The sequence below is a fragment of the Triticum aestivum genome, chromosome 3A (assembly GCF_018294505.1).
Source record: "Triticum aestivum cultivar Chinese Spring chromosome 3A, IWGSC CS RefSeq v2.1, whole genome shotgun sequence".
Lineage (NCBI taxonomy): Eukaryota > Viridiplantae > Streptophyta > Magnoliopsida > Poales > Poaceae > Triticum > Triticum aestivum.
Genome location: NC_057800.1, coordinates 278,627,470 through 278,654,107, shown reverse-complemented (window position 1 = coordinate 278,654,107; position 26,638 = coordinate 278,627,470). Strand labels below are relative to the sequence as shown.

The following is a 26,638-nucleotide window of genomic DNA, read 5'->3' as shown; positions in this document are numbered from 1 at the left end:
AGATCGAAAGAGGTGCAGTCCTCCTGCCTGGGATCCTCCTAAACTACTCTTGGTCGTCATCAGCGGGCTGCACGTAGTAGTAGGCACCTCCCGAGTAGTAGTAGTCGTCATCGACAGTGGCGTCTGGCTCCTGGACTCCAACGTCTGGTCGCAGCAATCGGGTATATGAAAGCGGAAAAGGGAGAGCAAAGCAACCGTGAGTACTCATCCAAAGTACTCGCAAGCAAGTGGCTACACTACATATGTATGCATTGGTATCAAATGGAAAAGGGGTATCATATGTGGATTGAACTGCAGAATGCCGGAATAAGAGGGGGATAGCTAGTCCCGTCAAAGACTACGCTTCTGGTAACCTCCATCTTGCAGCAGAAGAAGAGAGTAGATGGTAAGTTAACCAAGTATCATCGCATGGCATAATCCTAACCGATGATCCTCCCCTCGTCGCCCTGTGAGAGAGCGATCACTGGTTGTATCTGGCACTTGGAAGGGTGTGTTTTATTAAGTATCCAGTTCTAGTCGTCATAAGGTCAAGGTACAACTCCAAGTCGTCCTGTTACCGAAGATCACGACTATTCGAATAGATAAACTTCCCTGCAGGGGTGCACCACATTTCCCAACATGCTCGATCCCCTTTGTCCGGACACACTTTCCTGGGTCATGCCCGGCCTCGGAAGATCAACACGTCGCAGCCCTACCTAGGCACAACAGAGAGGTCAGCACACCGGTCTAAATCCTATTGCGCAGGGGTCTGGGCCCATCGCCCATTGCACACCTGCATGTTGTGAACGCGGCCGACGAGCAGACCTAGCCTTCCTTATACAAGAGTAGGCGTTCCAGTCCAACCCGACACGCGCCTCTCAGTCGCTGACGTCACGAAGGCTTCGGCTGATACCACGACATCGAGTGCCCATAATTGTCCCCGCGTAGTTGGTTAGTGCGTATAGGCCAGTAGCCAGACTCATATCAAATACCCAGATCTCGTTAAGCGTGTTATTTTGAAGTAACCGCGAACGCCGACCAGGCCCAGGCCCACCTCTCTCCTAGGTGGTCTCAACCTGCCCTGTCACTCCGCCTTGAAGTAACAGTCGGGGGCCGTCGGGAACGCAGGCCCACCACTACCTGGATGGAGCCACCTGCCCCTTCAGCCCCCACATCAGTATCACTTGCGGGTACTCAACGAGCCGACCCGACTTTAGTCACCACTTGTATAGTATGTATATATGTATGTATATATCCGTGATCACCTCCCGAGTGATCACGACCCGATAGTATAGCACGACAGACAGACAAGAATGTAGGGCCACTGATGATAAACTAGCATCCTATACTAAGCATTTAGGATTGCAGGTAAGGTAACAACAGTAGTAGCAAGGACATGCTATGCATCAGGATAGGATTAACGGAAAGCAGTAACATGCTACTCTACTCTAATGCAAGAAGTAGAGAGAAGAGTAGGCGATATCTGGTGATCAAAGGGGGGGGGGCTTGCCTAGAAGCTCTGCTGAAAGGGAAGAAGTGTCATCGATGATGTAGTCGTTCACAGGGGCATCATCGGTCTCGGGGTCTACCGGAGAGAAGAGGGGGAAGAAACAATAAATATAAAGCAAACAAAGCGTCACAAAGCATAACATGACAATATGCGGTGCTAGGGGTGACCTAACACGGTAGGAGGTGATACCGACAAAGGGGGGAAAATCCGGGAAAGTATCCTCGATGTTTGGCGTTTCCGGACAGAGGAACCGGAGGGGGAAAGTTGCGTGTTTGCTATGCTAGGGATGCGTGGCGGACGAACAGGCTGCATATCTGGGTTCGTCTCGTCGTTCTGAGCAACTTCCATGTATAAAACTTTTTCATCCGAGTTACGGATTAATTTCTATGATTTTTCAAAGTTTATGTATTTCTGGAATTTATTTAATTAATTAAATCGAACATTATCCAGAACAATGAAAGGTGATGTCAGCATGGCATCACCATGACGTCAGCAGGTCAAACCCAGCTGGCCAGAGTCAAACCTGATCAGTGGGTCCAGTGGGACCCACCTATCATTGAGACAAAGGTGAAATATGATTTGTTAAACTAAATAGGATTCACTAAGTGTGGGCCCCATTAGTCAGTGACAGATTAGTGTTTTAATTAACAGGTTAATTAATCAGGATTAATTAACTAATTGATTAATTGATTTTATTTTGTTTACTTTTTTTAAAAAACATTCTGGGGGCGGCCCCACATGTCAAAGGCCCTATGGCCTTAGAGGGCGCTGGGCAGTGGGTATGGGGCGGGCGAACCCGCCCAAGGAGATGCGGCCGCGCGAGGCCGGCCGGAGCTGCACCAGGCAGCGGCAGCGGTGGGAGCAGGGCTCCGGTGGGCGCGGGGCGTGGCAGGGGAGGCCGGCGAGGTAGGCGACAGTTCAGCAGCAGGGAGCGAGGTGGGGCGATGCGGCGGTAGGCACGGCGAGGTCGCGGGAAGCAGCGGCAACGGCGCAGCAGCAAAGCGCGCGTGGGGGAGGGCGCGGCCCGGGCGAGCGGCGAGGGTGCAGGGCGCCGGCTCGCGTAGTAGGGCAGGGGGCCGCTTGAGAGTGGTTCAGGCGCGGGGCGCGGCCGCAGGAGGAAGGGGGTGGCCGGGAACGGCGCTGGTGACGGGTGGAGGCGGAGGCCGGAAGCGCACGCGGGGGATAGTGGGCGCGACCGAGCGGAGCGGGTGCGGCCTGGCGCGGCGGGCTCGGAGGTGGCAGCGGGTGGAGCAGCGGCAGCAGGGTGGGGAGCGGGGCAGGTGAGCATGAGCAACATCAAGCAATGGCAGCGGGCGCTGGAGGCTACGGTGCGGCACAGCAACGGGGCGGACGCACCCAGTACGGGCACGACGCTCGGACGAGCAGCAGGGCGAGGGAAGTAGGGCGCGGCCCTAGGCGGCCACATGTGCGGTCGAACGCGTGCGCGGGCGCAGTTGCGCGAGACAGAGGGGCGGCGGGTAGCTGCGGGATGCGGCCAGGGAGCGCGGCGAACACAACTACGGGCAAGATGAAGTGCAACGGCCTACAACGTCTATGATATGGCCTAATCCGAGGGAGGATCAGATGGGGAATTGAGGGGATCTCACGTCGCGGCTGTAGAGGTGCAAAGCGGGCCCGGGGAGGCTCGGTGGTGTCCGGGAGCAGCAGACGACGCCGGATTTGACGGGGAGGTCCAGCGGCTGAAGAGGAAGAAGAGGTTGGTCCGCTCGACTTGGCGCATACCAGCTCGAAGTAGTGGTTGTGAAGGAGGAAGAGGACGCCGACGGAGTCCGTGGACAGGGCTTCAGGCACCGGGGAGGACGATGGCCGCGGAATCGACGACGTGCGCGGTGACGGCGGCGTCGGCGCTTCACGGATGAGTTCCCGAGCAAGAGGAAGAATGAGAGGGGGGAGTGAGGTGCTAGGGTTCGTCTGTGGGGCGATGGGGATGGCTAAGTGGGCATCCACGGGGAACGGATGGCCGGCACGTGGCCAGGCGCAGCCACGGCACCATGGATGGCCGCCACGCCTCTGTTCAATGAACAGAGGAAGGGGACAAGGAGGATCTGGGCTGGGCCTGCACTGTTGACTTAAGGCCCAGTCCAACAGGCCAACTTCCACGTACTTCTCATCTTATAATCTTCTGTTTTTATTTATTTTTAGCCACTGTTTTCTAATTAGAAGAGTGTCCAAACGATTTTTACTAAATATAAAACTTAGTACATAAATTCTTTGGAATATTCTGAGGTTGCTCAAAAAGTTTGAGGCCAACTGGAAAAGTTTATAATTATGGTAGGATTTAATTGGACCACTTTAAATGTTGTTGGCGCATTCTATAATTAGGTAGGGGCATTTTAGAAATTCTCTCAAGCGGGGTTTCTTCATGAAAATTATCAATGGATTATTTTAACTAATAAGAACATTTTAGTTTTAATGTTTCGAAAACTTTTGATGTTTGCCATCAACTCAAATTTAAAGTTGGTTCGGTTTCGAACTAACGCGAGATTAGCAACAGTAATCGAGGTGACGTGGCATCATTAGCAGAGGTTTACTGTAGCTTAATTATCCGGGCGTCACAAAGGTAACATGGCGCGCCTAGGTCACGCCCTATTGCCTTGTGGGCAACTGGTGGGCCCTCTCCGCTGGATCTTCGCTCCAGTATTTTTGCAATTTTCTATGTCTACAATGCTCTGCATAGAGCTACTCTAGCTAATTGCTCCCAGTTTCAATATGTATCCAGATTGAGACTCGGAGTCATCCGGATCAGTGTCAAAGCTTGCATCGACGTAACCCTTTACAACAAACTCTTTGTCACCTCCATAACCGAGAAACATTTCCTTAGTCCTATTTAGGTACCTAAGCATAATTTTTACCGTTGTCCAGTGATTACTCCTGGATCACTATTGTACCCCCTTGCCAAAACTCATGGCAAGGTACACAATAGGTTAGGTACACAACATGTCATACTTTATAGAACCTATGGTTGAGGCATAGGGAATGACTTTCATTCTCTCTCTATCTTCTGCCGTGGTCGGGTTTTGAGTCTTACTCAACTTCACACCTTGCAACACAGACAATAACCCTTTCTTTGACTGATCTATTTTAACTTCTTCAAAATTTACCGAGGTATATAATTTGTGAAAGTCCTATTAAGCGTCTTGATCTATCTCTATAGGTCTTGATACCCAATATATAAGCAGCTTCACCGAGGTCTTTCATTGAATTTTTTATTCAAGTATCCTTTTATGCTATCCAGAAATTCTACATCATTTCCAATCAACAATATGTCATCCACATATAATATTAGAAATGCTATAGATCTCTCACTCACTTTCTTGTAAATACAAGCTTCTCCGAAAGTCTGTATAAAACCATATGCTTTGATCACCTCATCAAAGTGCATATTCCAACTCCGAGATGCTTGCACTAGTCCATAGATGGATCACCGGAGCTTGCACACTTTGTTAGCACCTTTAGGATCGACGAAATCTTCTGGTTGCATCATATACAACTCTTCTTTAAGAAATCCATTAAGGAATGCCGTTTTGACGTCCATTTGCCAGATTTCATAATCATGAAATCGGCAATTGCTAACATGATTCGGACAGACTTAAGCATCGCTACGAGTGAGAAAATTTCATCGTAGTCAACACCTTGAACTTGTCGAAAACCTTTTGCGACAAGTCGAGCTTTGTAGATAGTAACACTACCATCAGTGTTCGCCTTCCTCTTGAAGATCCATTTATTCTCAATGCTTGCTGATCATTGGGCAAGTCCACCAAAGTCCACACTTTGTTCTTATACATGAATTTTATCTCAGATTTCATGGCCTCAAACCATTTATTGGAATCTGGGCTCATCATATCTTCTTCATAGTTCGTAGGTTCGTCATGGTCAAGTAACATGACTTCTAGAATAGGATTACCGTACCACTCTGGTGCAGATCGTGCTCTGGTTGACCTACGAGGTTCAGTAGTAACTTGATCCGAAGTTTCATGATCATTATCATTAGCTTCCTCTCTAGTTGGTGTAAGCATCACGGGAACCTTACAATTTGAGAGAAGGTACAATTAACTCATCAAGTTCTACTTTCCTCCCACTCACTTCTTTTGAAAGAAACTCCTTCTCTGGAAAGGATCCATTTTTAGCAACAAAGATCTTGCCTTTGGATCTGTGGTAGAAGATGTACCCAACAGTTTCTTTTGGGTATCCTATGAAGACTCACTTCTCCGATTTGGGTTCGAGCTTATCAGGCTGAAGCTTTTTCACATAAGCATCGCAACCCCAAACTTTAAGAAAAGACAGCTTTGGTTTCTTGTCAAACCATAGTTCGTACGGTGTCGTCTCAACGGATTTAGACGGTGCCCTATTTAACGTGAATGCAGTTGTCTCTAATGCATAACCCCAAAATGATAATGGCAAATCGGTAAGAGACATCATAGAACGCACCATATCCAATATAGTACGATTATGACGTTCGGACACACCATTACGCTGTGGTGTTCCAGGTGGCATGAGTTGTGAAACTACTCCACGTTGTTTTAAATGAAGGCCAAAATCATAACTCAAATATTCTCCTCCGCGATCAGATCGTACAAACTTTATTTTCTTGTTACGATGATTCTCCACTTCACTATGAAATTCTTTGAACTTTTCAAATGTTTCAGACTTGTGTTTCATTAAGTAAATATACCCATATCTACTTAAATCATTTGTGAAGGTCAGAAAATAACGATACTCACCGCGTGCCTCAACACTCATCAGACTGCATACATCAGTATGTATTATTTCCAATAAGTCATTGGCTTGCTCCATTGTTCTGGAGAATGGAGTTTTAGTCATCTTGCCCATGAGGCATGGTTCACAAGTACCAAATGATTCATAATCAAGTGATTCCAAAAGCCCATCTGCATGGAGTTTCTTCATGCGCTTTACACCAATATGACCTAAATGGTAGTGCCACAAATATGTTGCAGTATCATTATCAACTTTGCATCTTTTGGCATCAATATTATGAATATGTGTATTACTATGATCGAGATTCAATAAACCATTTACATTGGGTGTATGACCATTGAAGGTTTTATTCATGTAAACAGAACAACAATTATTCTCTAACTTAAATGAATAATCATATCACAATAAACATGATCCAATCATATTCATGCTCAACGCAAACACCAAATAACATTCATTTAGGCCCAACACTAATCCCGAAGGCAGAGAGAGTGTGCGATGGTGATCTTATCAACCTTGGAATCACTTCCAACACACATCGTCACCTCGCCCTTAACTAGGATCTTTTCATTTTGCAACTCCTGTTTTGAGTTACTAATCTTAGCAACTGAACTGGTATCGAATACCCTAGGGTTACTATGAACACTAGTAAAGTACACATCAATAACATGTATATCAAATATACCTTTATTCACTTTGCCATCCTTCTTATCCGTCAAGTATTTGGGGTAGTTCTGCTTCCTGTGACAGTTCCCTTTGCAGTAGAAGCACTCAGTTTCAGGCTTAGGTCTAGCTTTGGGCTTCTTCATGGAAGTGGCAACTTGCTTGTCATTCTTCTTGAAGTTCCCTTTCTTTCCCTTGCCCTTTGTCGCGGGATATCCATGGCCACCTATGGGATCAGGAGGTCCCTTGGTTCGGCAGGGGGACGTCGCGTTGCACAAAGAGCAGACCAGCGCGCGGCAGCAAGGCAGAGAGCACACAAGAAATTTACCCAGGTTCGGGCCGCCGTGAGGCGTAAAAACCTACTCCTTCTTTGGTGGACTAATGGTGGAATGTGGATAATGCAACACAGTACACTTGCCCGGTAAGGGTCGCCGTATGGTAGCAACGACTACGCATGTATGGGGTGCGGGTTCCTCAACCTTCCAACCCCTCCTACCGGTTCCATGGGCCACCTTTTATACATTAAGGGGTCACCACAAGGGCAAAGTGGTCATTATTGATACGTCTCCAACGTATCTATAACTTTTGATTGTTCCATGCTATTATATTATCTGTTTTGGATGTTTAATGGGCTTTAATATGCTCTTATAATTATTTTGGGACTAACCTATTAACCGGAGGCCCAGTGCCAGTTTTTGTTTTTTTTGCCTATTTTAGAGTTTTGCAGAAAAGGAATACCAAACGGAGTCCAAACGGAATGAAACCTTCGCGGTGATCTTTCTTGGACAGAAAGCAAACTAGAAGACTTGGAGTTGAAGTCTGGAATGCCACGAGGTGGCCACGAGGCAGGAGGGCACGCCCAGGGAGGGTAGGCGCGCCCCCACCCTCGTGGCCCCCTCGTAGCTCCACCGATGTACTTCTTCCGCCTATATATACTCTTATACCCTAGAAACATCACAGAGAGCCACGAAACCACTTTTCCACCGTCGCAACCTTTTGTACCCATGGGATCCCATCCGGGGGCCTTTTCCGATGATCTGCCGGAGGGGGAATCGATCACGGAGGGCTTCTACATCAACACCATAGCCTCTCCGATGAAGCGTGAGTAGTTTACCACAGACCTTCGGGTCCATAGTTATTAGCTAGATGGCTTCTTCTCTCTCTTTGATTCTCAATACAAAGTTCTCCTCGATGTTCTTGGAGATCTATTCGATGTAATACTCTTTTGCGGTGTGTTTGCCGAGATTCGATGAATTGTGGGTTTATGAACAAGATTATCTATGAATATTATTTGGTTCTTTTCTGAATTCTTATATGCATGATTTGATATCTTTGCAAGTCTCTTCGAATTATCGGTTTAGTTTGGCCTACCAGATTGATCTTTCTTGCAATGGGAGAAGTGCTTAGCTTTGGGTTCAATCTTGCGGTGTCCTTTCCCAGTGATAGTAGGGGCAGCAAGGCACGTATTGTATTGTTGCCTTCGAGGATAAAAAGATGGGCAACAATGCCGGCGCGCGTTGCTGCGCCCGTAGATTTGTGTGATTTATAGGTCAACATTGTTATGAATATATGGAGACACATTTTTTAGTAATTTATTATTGTAATTTTATCTTGAGATTTTATTTTTAGTCGTGAATTTTGTAGGGATTTTTAATTGTGCCGTTATGCATGAGATGAATTTAGGACCAAAGAAGCGAAAAATATTGGTCTATTTGTTTGTTATTGGGTTGGGTTCTTTTAATTAGTCTGCAAGTATTGTCTTTGACCGGGCCTTTTGTCACGTTGTTTTAATGCTTTATCTCTGTAAGTATATTCTTTGACTGGTCCTTTTATCAGCTATTTTAATGTTTAGCATTCAATAGTTGTGTAATAAATTATACCTGTGTCCGTTTTGATTCTGGGGGTTTAAGTCAAGGATGTTACAACTTTGGTTTGTGTATATAAGATCGAGTATGCTTGTTCTGTTAGCATTTCATCTCATGTTGGTGTAGTTGGCGGGCTGTCTTAGTTTGTATAAAGTTATGTTCAATGGCAGGAGTAGTAAGAGGTAACTTTCTTTTTGTTAAATACGATTTGTCATGTTGTAGGTTGGATGAAGAATTTTTTCTTTTTTCCTATTTTTAGATAACCTGGGAGTTATTCGCATTTCTCGGAAGATTATTTTGGATGAAATTGTTAAAAAACTTGGCGGTACAAAACTAGAGTATAAATACTATTTGCATGGAAGTAGGTATGAATGCAATGTGAGAACTGTTATTGCGACAAATGAAGAGAATACTTCTGGAAAATTAGAGCAGTCTTTTGGGCGTATGGCAAACAATGTATTTGATGCAGAGGAATCGGCAGCCATTGCTTTGATTGAGGTGTTGAAGGTGGTATATAGATTTGAAATAGATGATGTTAATTTCTGTGGAAGGGCCAGGAATGAGTTATGTAAAGAAGAGTTGGAGAAAGAATTGGTTATTGTTAAGAGCCAGAATGAGAGGCAATCTGAAAGAGCTAGAAATTTGAAGAAAGGTTGGAGTATGGTACTGGATGATATGAAATTTGTTCACAAGGCTGTTAAAGATATGTGTGGTGGTGCACTTTGTATGATTCACGAAGGTTGTTTATGTGGTCCTGAAAGAGAGTTCATCAGTTCGGCATCTTATTTGGACGATTGGATAGAGGGTAAAACATTGGAGAGCCAGTCGTATTTCATGGATACGAACAATGATGCTGAATGACAGATTGAGTTATATTATATGTATTCCCCTTTGAAGCTTAAGAAATAAAGATGTAATTTTTTTATGTTTAATTAGTGTAATTTTGAGGAATAATTTGAAGCATATAAGGAAATACAAGTTACTGATTATTGATACACTTTTCTTAGTACACTTTTTTAATGAAATCTTTGTGTTTGTTTTGTTCTTAAAAGAAAGAATCCATAAAATGGAATGGAAACCGAAAATAATTGAAACTGCCTATTGCTGTTTGTATATCACGACGTTGGGTTAACCTTCGTGTCAAAGCACTCTGGCATCTTTCTTCGTGTGGACGAGATATGGTAAGTCCAACACATAATTTCCCTCCTGGTCTTTAACCTTTTTGGGATTCCAAGGCCCTTTAGGTTTCCCTTTAGACTTTCCTTGGGCCAAAGCTAAGGCTTCCCCGGGAGCCGCTGGCTCGGCTTTCCGCTTCTGTTTCCGATTGGAATTGCCTCCGGTTTCTTGGGCGACTGACTTGAGCTTGCCACTTCTGAGTCGATCCTCATCTTCACCATTAGCGTACTTGGTGGCAATCTCCATCATCCGATTCAGGGACATATCTCTGGTTCGACCGAATTTCAAATTCAGCTCTCTGTACTTGACGCCTTCCTTGAAGGCACAAACTGCTTGGTGGTCAGGCACATTCTCCACTGAGTGATGTAACGTGATCCATCTCTGGATGTAATCTCTCAAAGTTTCATTCGGCTTTTGCACACAAGACCGCAGTTCCGTCAGTCCTGCTGGTCGCTTGCATGTGCCCTCAAATGTGGTGACGAACACTCGGGAGAGATCTTCCCAAGTGTAAATGCTGCTAGGCGCTTTAGCCACGCTCTGGCCGAGCCCTCCAACATGAGAGGCAGGTGCTTCATGGCCACTTCATCATTGCCGCCGCCAATCTGGACGGCCACTCGGTAGTCCTCGAGCCAAGTATCGGGCTTGGACTCGCCAGTGAACTTACTGACTCCAGTCGTCAACCTGAAATTGGGAGGAATCACAGCAGCCCTGATGGCTCTACTAAAGCACTCTGGCCCCGAAACATGTACTCTGCTGCTGGCAGGCGCATCTCTGTCGTGGCCTTCTCGGTGAGCTCTGTTTCTGTCGACCAAACCCTGGACGAGGATGGATCTCGCGTCAAAGTCTGGCCCTCTGGGGTCGACTGGAATCCTTCGCCCACCACTATGAGGGCGCCTGTCATCCTGCTGGCGAGGCACATACGACCCGCTCCTCGGGGGAGGCGTGGGCACTCGACGTCGACCGTCACGATCGACTCGGTGATCATACTGCTCATGGTTCCCATACTGGTCACGCCGGTCTCCACGTCCCTCACGCCTCGGGGGCGATCTCGGGCTGTGAGCCGACTGGACTGTGTCCGTGGCAACGGATCTGCTGTGAATTCTGTTCCGCGACTGAGAAACAGCGGAATTCTGATCTCCTGCTGCCCGGAGTAACGCTCTGATCTACAGCAAGCCTCTGCCAGCCTCCGACTGGGAAGGCTGAATCGACTCCGCTATACGGGCCGCAGCTGCTAAATTCTGAATCGGAGTCCGATATACCTGCGGGGGCGGGAAGAGTTGACGTCGACTGGATTCGGGAACCCGTTGTCGCGCATGCTCGTCGAGTGCTCGCTGGAGGTTCTCCAGTCGAGTGCGCTCGGCCAACTTTGCCAGGCGCGCGTCCTCCAAGGCGCGAGCCTCGGGGGTTTCTCCAACGATAGGAGTGTGCAGAGCATCCATGTTCCGGCGGCGAAGTTCTTCTCTCTGCAGTGACGTGAGAGGCTCGGGAAGATATTCCTCATGGGGACGCGACGGGTCGCCTCCTCCTGCGCCTCCGTTGGTGCGGGTAAAACCGGGGGGACTGGACGGCTCATCGACCATCAGAACCTCCGCCGCCGGATCGCTGCTGTCGCACTCGGATGCAGTCTCTTCGGAGCCAGTCGACAGGTCGAACAGGCCGTAGAGGGATTCGCCGGCTCGATCGCCGCGACTTGAGGGGTGGCCGACTGACGGGCCACCGCGTGTCTCACCGACCGCTGAAGTCTCGACCGACCGGAGCGCTTGCGCCGGCGGGAAACGGGGAGGGAGGACAGCACAGAAGCCGACCGGTAGGGGGTCGACGGTTGCCGCAGGAGAACACCGCGGACGCACGCGCTAAAGTGCGTTGCCCCGCGGATAGGGAGCGCGTCCACGTCAAGCGGAGCCTCCTGAAGCCAGGCGGAGTCGTCGGCGATGAACGTGAGCGCGTCGAGACGGATCTCGCGACCCTCCACCAAAACTCCATTGAAAACCATGATGATTCGGGTCGGAAAAGATCGCAACTCCTCCAACAAAACGCTAAAACACCTGCCCCACGGTGGGCGCCAACTGTCGTGGTTCTAAGTCTGACAGTAATGTAGGGGGGTAAGTATGGAGAGGCGAGGTCTTAGCTATGGAGAGGTTGTAAGGACGCAAGGTTTACGAGTTTAGGCCCTTCTCGGAGGAAGTAAAAGCCCTACGTCTCGGAGCCCGGAGGCGGTCGACTGGATTATGTGTGTATGAGTTACAGAGGTGCGAACCCTTGTCTCGGAGGAGGGGGGTGGCTTATATAGAGTGCGCCAGGACCCCGGCCAGCCCACGTTATGAAGGGTTCAATGTACATTAAGGCAGGGCGTTACTGATAACGCTAGTAATAAAGTGCTATGATGACCATAAAGGCTACTTAATGACCGACCGTTAGCGTGCGGAGTGACTTTAGGTCTCCTGGCCGTCGAGTGGTTGGATCTTGGTCGAGTAATTGCTTCTTGGTCGAATGTCTTCGAGTCTGTCGAGTGGAACACCTCTAAGTCGATTGAAAGGTGATTTATTCTAAAGGTGTCCTTGGGTAGGGCAGTTATGACAGGTCCGTGACCCTACCCTAGGTACATTCCTTCATCAGTGAACGATGTGTATGTTGACTAAACTTTTTAAAGTAATTGAAATTAGAAACTATTGAAGGAGTTTTTGAGTGTTATGAGTAACATGAGAGAGAGAGACGATCTAAATGAGTTGAACTGTTAAAAAAGACTGTAAGTGCTTGACTAATATACAGATAAATGATGCTTTTATAATTTGCAGAACCTATCATATAGCCAATGGTTAGATTTCTGTATCTTAAATTCTAGAATTTGGGAGGTAAAACGTAGTTAAATAGTAGAGGCCAGGTTAAGAACCAAAACAACGTTAAAATAGTATTGAAAGTTGAAATGAAATGTTAATTGGAAATGATGGAGTCTGTAATCGTGTATGAAAATTCCAATTAGTTTGATGCTCGTATGAGGGAAGTGTGTTGCTACTTCCGCAACACTCTAAATTTAAATACATCTTTATTTGCCTGAAGAAATGGTGGTTGGTGTAAAAGGAGCTAAGTAGTTGACTGTCATGTTTAGACGATTGCTGGTGCAGGATGGCAACGACTACTTATGTTCTTTACGCGGGCCAATTGGTCATTATGTTTCGTTCATTCTCCATCCCTGCATATTGTACTTCCTTAAATAAATTTATATGCTAATATTCTCATTCTAATGATCAGAACTGGTTTGTTATCTTCATATGTATATGTATATATGTCAATATGAGGTTTAGGCACTATCATGTGGAATTTCAGGCCACTTTGCTTTTGTTGGAATTTATTCCACCTGTCGGACGTGGCTCGAGTTTGGGACTTCAGTATAGATGATCTCGTACTATATGAAAGAAATTAAGTTACCAATGATATACCTGTAGTTTTGTGTGTTTTTGTTTACCCAGTGGATATAATTTGTATATTGTAAAAATTAAAGCTATGTATTATAGCCATTATCATTTATGGGTATGATGATTACTGCAGTTTCTACACGCTTTATAGTTGGTCATGCAGAGCGTGAGTGTTAATACATTAATTGATTGATTGAAATTATTAGATTAAATTCCAGTTTTATGTATGCCATTAGTGATGAATGTAATAAGGCAGTTTTGTTGTTGAGATGTTTATATAAGCTTGTCTCTCATATATTGCGACACTATCAGGTTGAAGAAATTTTGTTTTCAGACCAATTGGTGTCGTAATAACAGATGGACTCGCTTGGCAATTCCATGCTTGTTGTGCAGCCAACCAGGTTGGTTCGTGTGTTTGTTCTGACACCCAACAGCAACAGGGTTGCTCCTGTTGACCGTTTCCTACGGTCTTATTTCGATGCATCTCGCTTCACCATTCATCTCCGATTTGATGGTGCTGTGTTTGTTCATTTTTGGTTTCGAGAGGATGCCGATATGCTACACGGTCATGCTTGGATTTCAGATCGCAAACTTGTTGGATTCTTTTTTGTCAAGTTTAATGCTTTTGACATTATGCCTCTGTTTGGTGGTGGTTTCGTTTAGATTGCATGATTTTCAAGTTTGATGCAGATGATGGCTGGAAAGAAAATTGTTAGCAAGGAGAAGAATCGTGTCTATTTTATTTTCCAAGTGCTTGTATCGGTGTGTAGTTATGTTATGAAATCTAAGTCAGCACTGTCTCAAGAGTTTTGTCTGTGACCAACTGATATATTTTAATAAAGGGTTTCCTTTGTATTATGTATTTGTGTGCTTCAAGGCTTAACATCACCTGTATCGTAAAATGTTGGTCTCATACAGCAACTGATGAATTATAAGAATATACTCAAGTCTGTGTTGAGGAGTATTGAATTGAACGAAGGTTGTTTTTATGTCGTTTCCGTTTTGTTATATGATCTATGTATTCATATCATGCAAGAGCTGAATTGAAGATACGTTTGTTTCAATTTTAAAATTCGTGTATTTGTTTCGAAATTTCAAATGATTAAGCATTGCGCTTGTATGTCCAGAATATATACAAAGTACTCTTGAATAGCGTATTGGCTTTGTAGCCTTTAAAAGGAAGAAACAAGTTGTAATACAATTTTATTGAAATGTTATGAAAGGTGGTACAGAGTATTTCTCAAAAAAATGAGCAAAGAACTTGCAATACTATTTTATTTAAATGCCGTGCAAGGCAGCTATAATATTTCTTAACAGTGTACTTCGGAATGGTGATAGAAGCAGAAGAGGCCATGTCAGTAATGTTCCTGGAGAAAAATTCAAATGTTAATATTTCTGAGATTTTTTTAAAAGGTTGCATATTCAGAAGTAAAAATTTGTACACTTACATCTTCTTTTTTGACTGTAAGAAGACCAACTGTCACATGTGTTGATGCTAAAGTTGCCCAGACGCCACCTTTTCTTTTTGAGTTGTAGGTGGAACAGGTCCATCACACTGCACCTTAATGTAAGTTGATTTTGTTGTCTCTTCTGTTGATACCTTTATCGGCAGGAGACCAGCACTGTCAATACATATCTGATGGATTGCATGTACCATTTTTTCATTGGAATCTTTTAGAGCAGCCATATATTTTGTGTTGACATCACTGTTTTCTTTGAATGTGTTTTCAAAGGTTGTTGCTGCATGTAATTTTCTTCGTAGGGCGACAACCTCTTTGTATTTGCATCTTCAATCTGAACCCTGCACTTTGCCATTAAATGGGTCATTGCAGTTTGGCATGCATCTTCCAGTGCATGGTATGTGGTGTGTGCAGTGTCCCCATAGAATCCGCTTATTTGCAAATGCATTGCCATCACTTGGGGGTACTTCTATGTCAATCCAACCTCTTATATCGATTGTGGATTCATGAATAGTCCCAGTAGAGTATATAGACAATCCAAGTGCGATTGTGATCTCTGTTAGCAGTACATGTTTTGGAATATATGCTTTTGCTGCTGCCTAAAAAGAGGATTATTAATTATGTCTTTGCATTATGCAATCGATGTGGTAAATGTAGACATGAAGGACAACTTACACCAGGAACATGAATGAGTTTGGTTGTAGGATCTACATGTTATTTGTCGAAAATCACTTGTTTTCTTTTTCCGAGTGAAGATTCTGCGGGCATTGTCGAAGGAATTGGTCGTGGAAGTACCCTTGTACCTTTTGTAGTTAGTTCCATATCAGCTTCAGGATCTGTGGTCCTTCTATGCTTGTCATAATGAGATTGATCTATCTGCTGGAAGAAGTTGAACAAACATTCTTAAGGAAATCTCGCATTAGAAAGATTGCCAACGAAAGATGCAAGGATAGATCGGCGGCTTAAAAATTGTTCCTTACCTGGTTGTAATCGGTGGCTAGTGCTTCAGTGCTGATTCCTTTGTGATCACCACAGTTAAACTCGTTACCACATTTAGTAGCACTATGTTCAACAGTATCATCCATCTGAAAGAATAGTTTGAAAATATGTCAGATCGGTAAAGCTATGGAACAAACAAAAAGTGAGAGCGTAGGTACCTTATGGCAGGAATTGGCTAATACTTTAACCTATACTGGTAATGTTCTATATTTATAAGTCTGGTGTATGAGAGGTCAACCAAATGACCATTATATGATGTCTAATGGGTGTTTAGTATTCGTGCATTTATAAGCATTTATCTATCGTTTTGCACCATGCATCTGTAACTGATAAGTTATTATTTGTTGGTAACTGATGAATAAATTCGTTTGCATTACTTCTGCTGTATCTGCATTAGCCTTGTACGGAAGAAAAGGAAGGAGACACAATGTTACAGAAGAGGAATTTGATTAGCCTTGTATGGAAGAAAAGGGAGGAGACACAATGTTACAGAAGAGGATTTCGAAGCTCCATGCTGCAAATTTTTGGGTGGGCACTAAAGGTATACTTCGATTGCTGAATTTAGTGTAGGAATCCTTATATTGCATATGAATTTAGAAACTAAGATATCAGTTGTTAGTTTCTGCATGTCATGGTTAAGTTTATTCAGATTTAAATATTCTTGACAGAATAGAATATATAAGAAGTGCATTTTCTTATAGGAATAGAGAGCAGAGCTATGGAAACATACATTTTATATAGGTACAATAACCATATGTATAGAAATGCATAAGCTGTTTCATTATTCAGTGCATCCAGTGCACGAAGAGGAATAGTTTTTGCAAAACATAGTACCAAGACACATTAACTGGCGAAGACAAAGTTGTTGATCATCTGATCATGCAGTAGCATTCGCACGCAGGCGACATATTTATTAATGTAAGGTAAATAATTATAGATGGACATATGCAGAAGGTCGGAATTCCTTTATTTGTTTCTGAATAAGCTGATCGAAGTTCTTTTTAGGATAAGTGCACCTTCTTCTTTGCGGAAGTTGACTTGTTGGCTTCAGTGCCGGTCCTGCGATCCACAGTAAAGTTTGTAAATAAATAGTAAGTGGACATGGACTAAATTCTAGGTTTCAAGTTTTGGTCTGGACCTTTTTGATGGCTTCTTGCTAGGATTGTGTGAATCATTTTTGCTTGCAGTAGCGATGTCAGAAGATTGTGTTTCCTGTTCTTTGGCAGAAGATGGTGCTATCTGTTCCTTTAATTATTGAAAGAAAATTCATGGTGATAATAAAGTAAATATATTAGTCAAAGATACAAGGAAATGAGAAATGATTTTATCGTTGAATCAACTGTAGAAGATATCTGTCCTTCATTTTTATCACTTTCATTAGTGTTGTCCTTATCCTTGTCCTTCTCCTCGGGTTCTTTGTCGTTACTGCTAGTGTTTACCTATCAAAGGGATATACTGATAGGTTAGTCTACTATAAGTTGAGGCAGGTGATAGTAAATAAATTGGAAATTTATATATTGGTATTAAGCAAAATTAAACACCTTGCTAGTTTCCATGGATGTCTCTGTTGATGTGCTGCTTGACCCAGTGCTAAGTTTGTTGAACTCGAATACAATTGTATTTGCGTGAACCTGTGTTATGCTGTTCACTTGGAAAGATAGTTACCCATAGTGAAGGCCCTTTTCATTCACAGTGAAGTGAAGAGTGAATTTCTTGGATATCAAGGCTGTTATCTCTGCAGGAACAACAAATGGACGGTCGGATGCACCGCGCATGATAACTTCGATTCTCTTCCAATAGCCTATTCAGCAACTGAAGCAAAGAACACAAACTCAATTTCCCCTGATTCGTCGGCACCAATAAGACGGACCTTGTACCTGGACAGGAGAGGTTGAAAATAAGCTTGTGACAATAAAATGGTTACTCTTCATGTTTATAATAGGTTACCTTGGTGTAGCTGATGTACAACCACATTTTTTATTGCTGCAAACAAATGCACTCCCAACTTGAAATGCCTTCCTATGGCACATTTGGCAAGAGAGGAACCACCAATGTTCTGAGGCCAGTCTCATTATTGTGACCGTGCTGATCATATTCTTGCCCTATGTGTTTAACATGATCAATGAAATTCATATTTGTTTGTTGGGTACTGAATAGTTAATCTGAAAGTCAAAAATGTGCAAATAACTCACAAGGAATTCATTAGGATTCATGGTAACCAGGAACTCGACCTTCACGGTGTCAGCCCTTTCATTATTAATTGCTGGATTGTAGCGATCATCACGTGCTGCCATGACTGTCATTGTAGGCATTTGCTTACCTAGTCTGCATTTAGCATAATGAACATAAAGATAAGTATATGACATAGAATCAACTAATATATGTTACATTTTGCAATGCTAGTTATTTTTGTATTCGTATTACCTGGTACAATATTCTATCTTCTCAGGTATATCTGGATTGATATATATCTTCGCAGCGTCACTGCAGCTTATTGTTGGACGTCCTGCATTTTTTTAATAATGTTATTTATTTCTTAATCAATGCATGCCAGGTAAATTAATACTTTGAATCATCAACCATACCTAGGTAACTTTTCATAAGAGTGCCAACCAAAAGAACTATAACTGGCTGGTTCTAACCAAGATTGTATAGATCATCAGCCTGGAAGGAAGTTGCATGTTCTCCCCATAGCGCAACTTCCATAGTGTTTCCACTAACAACATCATGGATTGAATATCAGGAATCAACAGATCATCAGATAAGTTTAATATTTCATGATATATACGAAATGGCTTACTCAATATTGGTGATCTGCAAGTTCCTTTTATCTGATTCTTGTTCTCTAGCAGGTAATCGTACCTTCAGCATGTCTGAAATTCCAGATACTATTCCAATAACATCTGTATACATAAACATGGTCATGAAGATGTATCATGGATAATCAAGGAATTAGCACAGTAAAACCTATGGTAAATGAAAACAGTAATTTACTTGCCTATGAAGTTGTCTATTTTCCAACCATTTTAGGAAGAACTTGGAAATTAGTAAGTGAGTATGCATATCGAGGAAAGTCAGTGGCCACATCATCGTTAACCTCAACAGTTGACCAGGGAGTGATTTTAATCATGAAATTTCCATCAACAGCCCTGTACATGTTCTTTGAGGAGGTGACGAAGAAATCTCTAACAAGGCAAGCATTCCCTTCCTTCAGTTTCTCCCTGAACATTTCTCATATTGTGCCAGTATCTCACTGTACATCTTGTTTCCCTTTTTTGAAAATTAGGGGCAGAAACAATTAGCATTCGTAGTATAGCAGAGGATAAATTATAATAAGCATTAAACTATTCACAAACCTCCTTATCAATGAAGACAATGTCCAGATGCTTAAACTCGTTGTCCTTATTGAAATCCCAAACACGAGCCACACGTGCTAGGACAGCGACATGCCTGACAGATGGACTAAGTTCCGACAACAGTAAAGTGGCCTGAAATTCCACATATGTAGTTAGTCAATTCATTCTGTATTAATTTAAATTAAATGCATGAAATGAAATGAACTGACCTTTAACAGATGCTAGTGTAAATTGTATGAATATAGGAAATTAGAAAAATTATTTATTTGGTATATAGTATTAGCCTGTATATACTATTTATGTATATGTACAATAAGAATAATAATTGACATTTATTGCGTAACTTTAAGGACCTCACGATACACGACATTTGAAGTTGTATCGCTCGAGTCCACATTATTTTTGCCAATAAGAATTTTCAGTCCTTTCCTCGATGTCACCCGTGAAATTGCCACATAAAGTTGACCATGTGTGAAAACAGGTTGTTGCAAGTAAATCCCAACAGATTCAAGTGTTTGTCCCTGACTTTTGTTAATTGTCATAGCATAGCACAACCGTATAGGATATTGTCGCCTCTAAAGAACAAAGGGTATTTTGATGTCTTCGATGTTAGATTAATTCTTGGGATGTACACAATGTCGCCAATATGTGAACCTGTCATTATGGTAGCCTGGACCAATCGGCTGGCTAACTGAGTGATAATTAGTCTGGTTCCATTACATAGGCCAATACTTTGGTCAATGTTCCTAAGCAGCATAACTGGACAACCAACTTTGAGGACTAACTTATGCTGTGGGAAATTGCTTATTTTAATAGTGTTTAGATATTCAGTGGGATGCATTTCATCAAAGTCTCCTAGCTTGTCATTCATTTTTGAAATAGAATCATAGCTAAGGTGTTCAAAAGATTCACCTGGTACCATAGCAAGTACATGTTCATTAATTTTATCAACAGCTTTGTTGTTTGGACAAACAATGGCACGACTTTCTAAATACGCTTGCTCACAGTATCTTACTTTTATGTCAGTGTAGACAACATTGATGATGGCAGATATATTATCGTCAGTATTTTTGATAAGAAGATCACTTGGTATTTTAATTACATCTTCATCTGAAAGTCTATTAGTGGTATTCTCACGCACACTACCATCCCCAGAAGACAAAACCCAGTCACTAAACTCCTTTAATTCTTCTTGTTGTGATGGAAGTAATTTTGGGTTGGATAGTCTCATGTTAACATTTAATTTTAAAATTTTGACATATTTCCATAAAGGAGAGTTTGTTATTGTTGCATTTACAATGTCAGATCTTGAACCGCCTTCTATAATAGGCAATATTTGTCTAAAGTCACTGCCTAGTACAACAGGTATTCCTCCAAATGGCGTTGTTGCTGCAATATCATTAAATGGCTTTAGAATGTCACGCAAAGTCCTATCAAGTGTTTCAAAACAATGTCTATGTGTCATAGGAGCTTCATCCCAAATTATAAGAGAACATTCCTTCATCAAATCAGCCAGATGGGTCCCTCTTTTCATGTCACATAAAGTGGTTTCATCAATGTCAATTGGAATTTTGAACCTAGAGTGGGCTGTTCTTCCACCTTGTAATAAAAGAGAGGCTACTCTTGAAGAAGCAACAGCAATAACAATTTTTCCTTGGGAACGCAAGTATGAAAGCATGGCTTTCCAGACAAAGGTTTTTCCCGTGCCACCATAACCCGAAAGGAAGAAGAATCCAAGTTTTCCATTCATTACGCATGAAACAATTTCATTATATGCTTCTCTCTGATTTGTATTTAGTTTAGAGGATAGTGCACCTGATGTTTGAATTAATTCAGCTAAATCATATGATCTTTCATCTTGAATGAGTCTATTTACTTGAATTTCAGGAGTATCTAAACGTGGTTGTGGTAGGTTAAAATTACCTATTGAGGAACCATTACGCAAAAGCAATTCATTTAGTTCTTCTATTAGAAGGTTTTGCAATTGATCAGTTGGGACAGAGAAAGCAGGGTTATTAAGCAGTATACGGAACCTATGTTCAATGTCATCAGACATATAGCAAGCATACTTGTTATAAAATGCACACTCATTTTCAAGATTGTAAAATAAAAGCATGGTTATGAAAAGATGCCTAAGCTGAGGTGATGTTGCCCATATAACAGCTTCATCAAATGCAGTATACCATTCGGTGTCATCACCTAACAATCCTCGAGCTAAACATGCTGCTTTAAATGTATCGTATATTGTGCCATTATGAGTTCGTAAATCTTCAAAACTACATGCACTTTTAACAGTCATTAAAAGCAACCGCAGGTAGAATCGCTCACCAGCTGATGGATGGACATAGTATATGCGGCCAATTGTGTCACTCTCTATTTTTTTCTTCACCCATTCCTTTTCTTTACTGTCCCATGTCCATGCACTTGGAAAATTGCAATAAGTAAGTTGATGAGCTTCTGGGTATTTTAGATTTGCAACAAACCATTCGGTCAACATAATTTTCTGAAATAGTTGTGCATTTAAAGAAATGCTTGTAAGATTTGATTTTGACTCATAAGTAACAGTATTCATTCCAGGTAAATGAATATCCAATCGTTGTACGGATGGCCTTTTACAATGTAAAGGGAATTCATATGTGCGCCACAGTGTTTCATGAGGAACCAAATGCCTATAGTCCAAGTATTCTTGAATCTCATCAATTTCTTTACTCTTTGGTTTTTCATGTTGCTCATTTTCACTACCTTTCTCAGAGTTAACTTTCTTGCCTTTTATAGTTTCAAATGCCACACGACATCTGTCTTTACCCTTTGTAACATATTTGAAAAGGTACTTCACTACCCTTGTCTTGTTACACCATTCAGTATTAATATGGGCTTGATATCTTTTTAGAAGATACATATTGTATGGTACGACATATCTATTATCAAGACGGAAACCATTTTTAATTACATAACACCCATCATCACGACGCCTATAAACAGGAAAACCTTGTTCATTAATTGAAGTCTCGTCATGGAAAGGTTTAGGATAATGTTTAGAGCAAACATCATTTTTCATGCATGGGCATTTATTGTTCATGTGGCCGCAGGGGCCGTGCATCATGAATTCCCAAACAAGTGCATATCCTAATGGATCTTTATTGACGTCAGGGATCTCTGCAATAATTAGGGAATCAATAGTGGCTAGTGTATCCTTACTATCCTTGTTTTTTAGCCAAACAAGACAGTGCACATGTGGAAGACCCCTTTTTTGTAATTCAGTGCTATGCAGCACTGGAACGATAGGGGGAAAAGTGTAAGTGAAAGTGCGGTTTTATTGTAGTCAAAACTTAAAAATTGTACATATCAGAAAAGCATACCGGCTACTACTGGACCATAAACTCTGCCTTTTTTAATGTCCTCAATTAGCTCATCTTGTTTCAGTTTGTACACTCTGTTAACAATGTCAGGTCTGTCGGATGGGACCTGGCCTGGTTCAAAGCGCAACGCCTCGCTTATTTCTGCCCATTTAGCATTGCAAGTAAAGGTTGTGAAGACATCAGGTCCACCATGGACCCGGCAAATGGCCATGCCATCCTGTTAATGTTGGATGTAGTATCTTTTACCTCCGGTAAAAGACCCCGGTAAAACAGTTTTTCGACCAATCTGCTCACCGTTAGTATAACCTTTATCAACTGCGTCGCTAATATTTTTGAAACTATCCGATCTTAGTTCATCTTGTTTCTGATGTATAAACCAAAGGCGATTTTCTTCCAAGCAGGCATAACAATCAACTTGTAATTGGAAAGTAGCTGTTCCACAACACGTGTAAGGATTGTACTGATCAGGCCCATAATGACAGCAATATGCGTAATAATCCAACATGGTAAGTGTTTTACGTGCCTTTTCGGGCAATAAGTGGGCATCGGTGTATCGAATACCTAAATGGAACCCAACATCACCATATGGAAATAATAGAGGATACTGCAAGGCCATCAGAGCAGGGTGCAAGTTCGATATAGGCTGCAAACCACAATTTCTATCATGCACAATAATATCGTGTTTATAACTGTCTGGTGTGAAGTCACCAACAATTAAAAGAGCAAGGTCATCAAATGTTGGTAAATTATACTGGATATCAGTGTTAAGCTGAGGAGCCAATAGCCTAATTGCCACACGTTCATCAGGGCAGTCCCTAATTCGTTCTCCAGCAATTCTAAATTGTTTCACAAGTGGGTTCACATCATTTAACATTTGCATTATTTTTGCGACAATATTGCCATCCAATTCACCATCAAAATCATCTTCTTTGCACAATGCTTTTATTCTATTTTCAATTTCACGATCAGTATCATGTATATATAGCTGGGCAAATTTGGGCTTACCATCATATGGAACTAATGTACCCATCTTGTGGTGCACTTGACCGCTTATTCGGAAAACATATGGACCTTTACCATCGTTGATACTTTTGTCTATATGCGCTCCAAAAGAAGTGAAATTAAATAGACAATTATATTGCCTTATATGGTTCATAAACTCTCTACTCTCACGACCACCATCAAAACGCATAAGATGTGCAAGATATTCTGGTGGAGATAGGAATTCAGATATCTGAATACGACCTCCACTACAACAGCGATTGAATACAAAACGACGTTTTTCCAGCTGGATTCTCTCTCTACTTGTTCATCCCACCAGAAGGATGCACCACAATGTTGGCATCTATAGCAAGGTCCACCTAGGCGTGAGCGATCTCGATATGTTTCTGATTGAGTAAAGGGAGCAAAAATTATTATTATTTTATTTGTTTTTGTCATATTAGGAATACATAAGAAGGTGCGAAGGTTAGTACCTTTCAGGGCATCTGCGTATTCTTCTGCTAGAGGCAATTGTGGTCGTCCACTGGCATCACACGCTGGTCCAGACTTAGCTATTTTTTCTTGTTTCCTGTGCCTAATGCGTGCCTGGCGGTTTTTATTGGCGTGTTCTCTGTTGTATGTAGGGAAAAAATCGAAAGGAGGACCATGGTGTTTTGCTCGTTTTGATTTGGGAAGAACAGTATTTTCAGAAGATGGTGATTGTGATGTCGATGCATGAGCGCCAGAAGATGGTGATTGTGATGTCAACGCATGAGCGCCCTGTATGACATTTGTATGTTTTGTTCGTTTTGATTTGCGAAGCACAATATTTTCATTTGACCCCTCGGCGCCTTGTGCGACATTTGTCTTTCTTTTTCGCATTTTTCACTTTCTAATTAACCTGCTATATATGGCAGGAAAAGTAGACGGTACTTTTGATTATATCAAACAATCATAGAGTGAAATCACATCATACCAATAGAAGGTATGTACTACAATGAACCGATTGTGAGATGAGGCATAATTAAAGGAGGCATAAAAGGAAAGTAGCACTGACCTGTCCATTAGCCATTGGATCAGCTAGAAGAACCAAAGATACCAAGCAGTACGTAGCTAGAATTCCAACCTGGAGAGAAGCTGTAATCATTTCAAACTATGAATTAGACGGAGGACATTTAGACATATATCTAGACAATAACTGAGAATTGGAACAAGCACAACACCTTAAACCAAACAGAGTTGGAATCTAAGCATCACCCATCGCTTTGCTTTTGAACTGTGGTTTGCGAAAATGAGTAGAGTAGGTAAGGACCAGCGGCAAGTTTGGGATTTTATAGGCTAGGGTGAATATACAAAGATACGATTAACCTCTCAATTAATCGATTGGCATACAGGATTAACCTCACAATCAATCAATTGGCATGAATAACGATGAAACTAAACTACCCGGAGCATCGACTGGCATTCATGGCCTGATTAATCATCGTTCGGTATTGAATCTCATGCATGTTGGCCGCTGCACCCCAACCGGCTCCTCCGCTGGCGCCCGTGCCCCATCCGACCATGCCGCTAGGGTCCATTACCCATCCGACCGCGCCGCTAGGGTCCGTCCCCATCCGGCCGCACCGGTCGCGTCCACGCGTAGCCGCCAATGCACTCCGCACCGCGCAGTCGGGGCAGACCAGGTAGCGAACGCGTGCTTTAGGGTCCATGTTGGCGTTTCACCCCGTGCGCTGTGTTGGATAGAGAAGGCCAGATGGTACAAAAGGCCCAGTAGGCCCAATTGAACGCGAGACATCCAAAAAAGTCACCGGAGCAGCAGCCTGAAAAGCCCAACTTAGCCTGGCGCGCGAGTTAGCGCTTGCGTATGAGATTTGGTGGGATTAACAGCGAATCTGACGCCAAAAACGACTAAAAGTGGTGATCTAACGGCTAGAAAGGCTAATGGCCTGAGAGGGCTGGGAGGATGCTCGGTTTTAATATATATAAATTGCTTGATTTATCCCTCTACATCATGTCATCTTGCTTAAAGCGTTACTTTGTTCTTATGAACTTAATACTCTAAATGCATGCTGGATAGCGGTCGATGTGTGGAGTAATAGTAGTAGATGCAGAATTGTTTTGATCTACTTGACACGGACGTGATGCCTATATTCATGATTGCATCTTTTTTATTTATATCACATCTCGTTTACTATTTTGCAATCTTTACTTTCCAATCTATACAACAAAAATACCAAAAAAAATTTATTTTACTATCTCTATCAGATCTCACTTTTGCGAGTGACCGTGAAGGGATTGACAACCCCTTTATCGCGTTGGTTGCAAGGTTCTTGATTGTCTGTGGAGATACTAGGTGACTTGTGCATTGTCTCCTACTGGATTGATACCTTGATTCTAAAAAACTGAGGGAAATACTTACGCTACTTTGCTGCATCACCCTTTCCTCTTCAAGGAAAAACCAACACATGCTCAAGAGGTAGCAAGAAGGATTTCTGGTGCCATTGCCAGGGAGATCTACGCCAAGTCAAGACATACCAAGTACCCATCGTAAACTCTTCTCCTTTGCATTACATTATTTTCCATTCACCTCTCGTTTTCCTCTCCCCACTTCTAAAACGATTTTCAAAAACCTTTGCCTTTTCTTCGCCCCTCTTCCGTTCGTCTCTTTTCGCTTGCTTCTTGTGTGTCCGTGTGTTAGATCGTTTGTTTCGCCTTCATGGCTAGTCCTCCTATCATTGTTAGTACTCCCGATAATGAAGTTCTTAATTTTAAACAAAGGGAGGGAGAAAACCTAAAAGATGCTTGGTATAGAATTTGCAATGCTCAAAATAGATCTACTAGAAAGCAATCTACTTCCGTTCTTCTTCACAATTTTTACGTAGGCATCACTCCTTGGAATAGATATGTTCTTGACACCATTACCGAAGGGAATTTCTTGGGAAGCCATACTTTTGATTCTTATAATGCTATGATAGATTTGTTAGGCCCACCACCTCTTTTGGTCAATGGAACTATTTTAACTTTAGAACATGTGATGCAAAGGCTTGATATTATTGAAAATAAAATTGCCACTGTAGAGTTAATTGAAAATTTGGATAAAAAGATCCACAACCAAATTACCCAATACGGATCTACGG

The 26,638-nt window shown here is 42.6% G+C and overlaps 1 protein-coding gene across 4 annotated transcripts; it reads right to left on the bottom strand.

Annotated features, from left to right (window-relative positions):
- Positions 1 to 14,548: 14,548 nt before the first annotated feature.
- Positions 14,549 to 25,191, bottom strand: LOC123058301 (uncharacterized). Of its 4 annotated transcripts, XR_006427134.1 has the most exons (16): positions 24,945 to 25,191; positions 24,722 to 24,774; positions 24,556 to 24,635; positions 19,159 to 19,290; positions 18,603 to 19,072; positions 18,388 to 18,518; positions 18,227 to 18,308; positions 17,995 to 18,127; positions 17,750 to 17,904; positions 17,344 to 17,679; positions 16,941 to 17,241; positions 16,819 to 16,861; positions 15,784 to 15,888; positions 15,479 to 15,682; positions 14,792 to 15,402; positions 14,549 to 14,710 (listed from the first exon to the last, which is right to left on the bottom strand). XR_006427134.1 is itself a non-coding variant. In XM_044481066.1 (8 exons), the coding sequence occupies exons 2-6, from the start codon at positions 18,401 to 18,403 to the stop codon at positions 17,604 to 17,606; spliced, it is 462 nt and encodes a 153-aa protein (XP_044337001.1). In that variant the 5' UTR covers positions 18,404 to 18,518; positions 18,603 to 18,726; the 3' UTR covers positions 16,520 to 16,861; positions 16,941 to 17,241; positions 17,344 to 17,603. The 4 variants fall into 4 exon arrangements, 1 of the variants encoding a protein (XP_044337001.1); XR_006427132.1 differs by having other exon boundaries at positions 24,722 to 25,191; XR_006427133.1 differs by having other exon boundaries at positions 15,479 to 15,679; positions 24,722 to 25,191.
- Positions 25,192 to 26,638: the final 1,447 nt, after the last annotated feature.

Bases quoted from the DNA above. Each gene is read 5' to 3' on its own strand.
- LOC123058301 (XM_044481066.1), bottom strand. The intron at 18,128-18,226 runs GTAATACGAATA...TGCTAAATGCAG, and splicing joins AAGATAGAATATTGTACCAG to ACTAGGTAAGCAAATGCCTA. The intron at 17,905-17,994 runs GTGAGTTATTTG...TTAAACACATAG, and splicing joins TGAATCCTAATGAATTCCTT to GGCAAGAATATGATCAGCAC.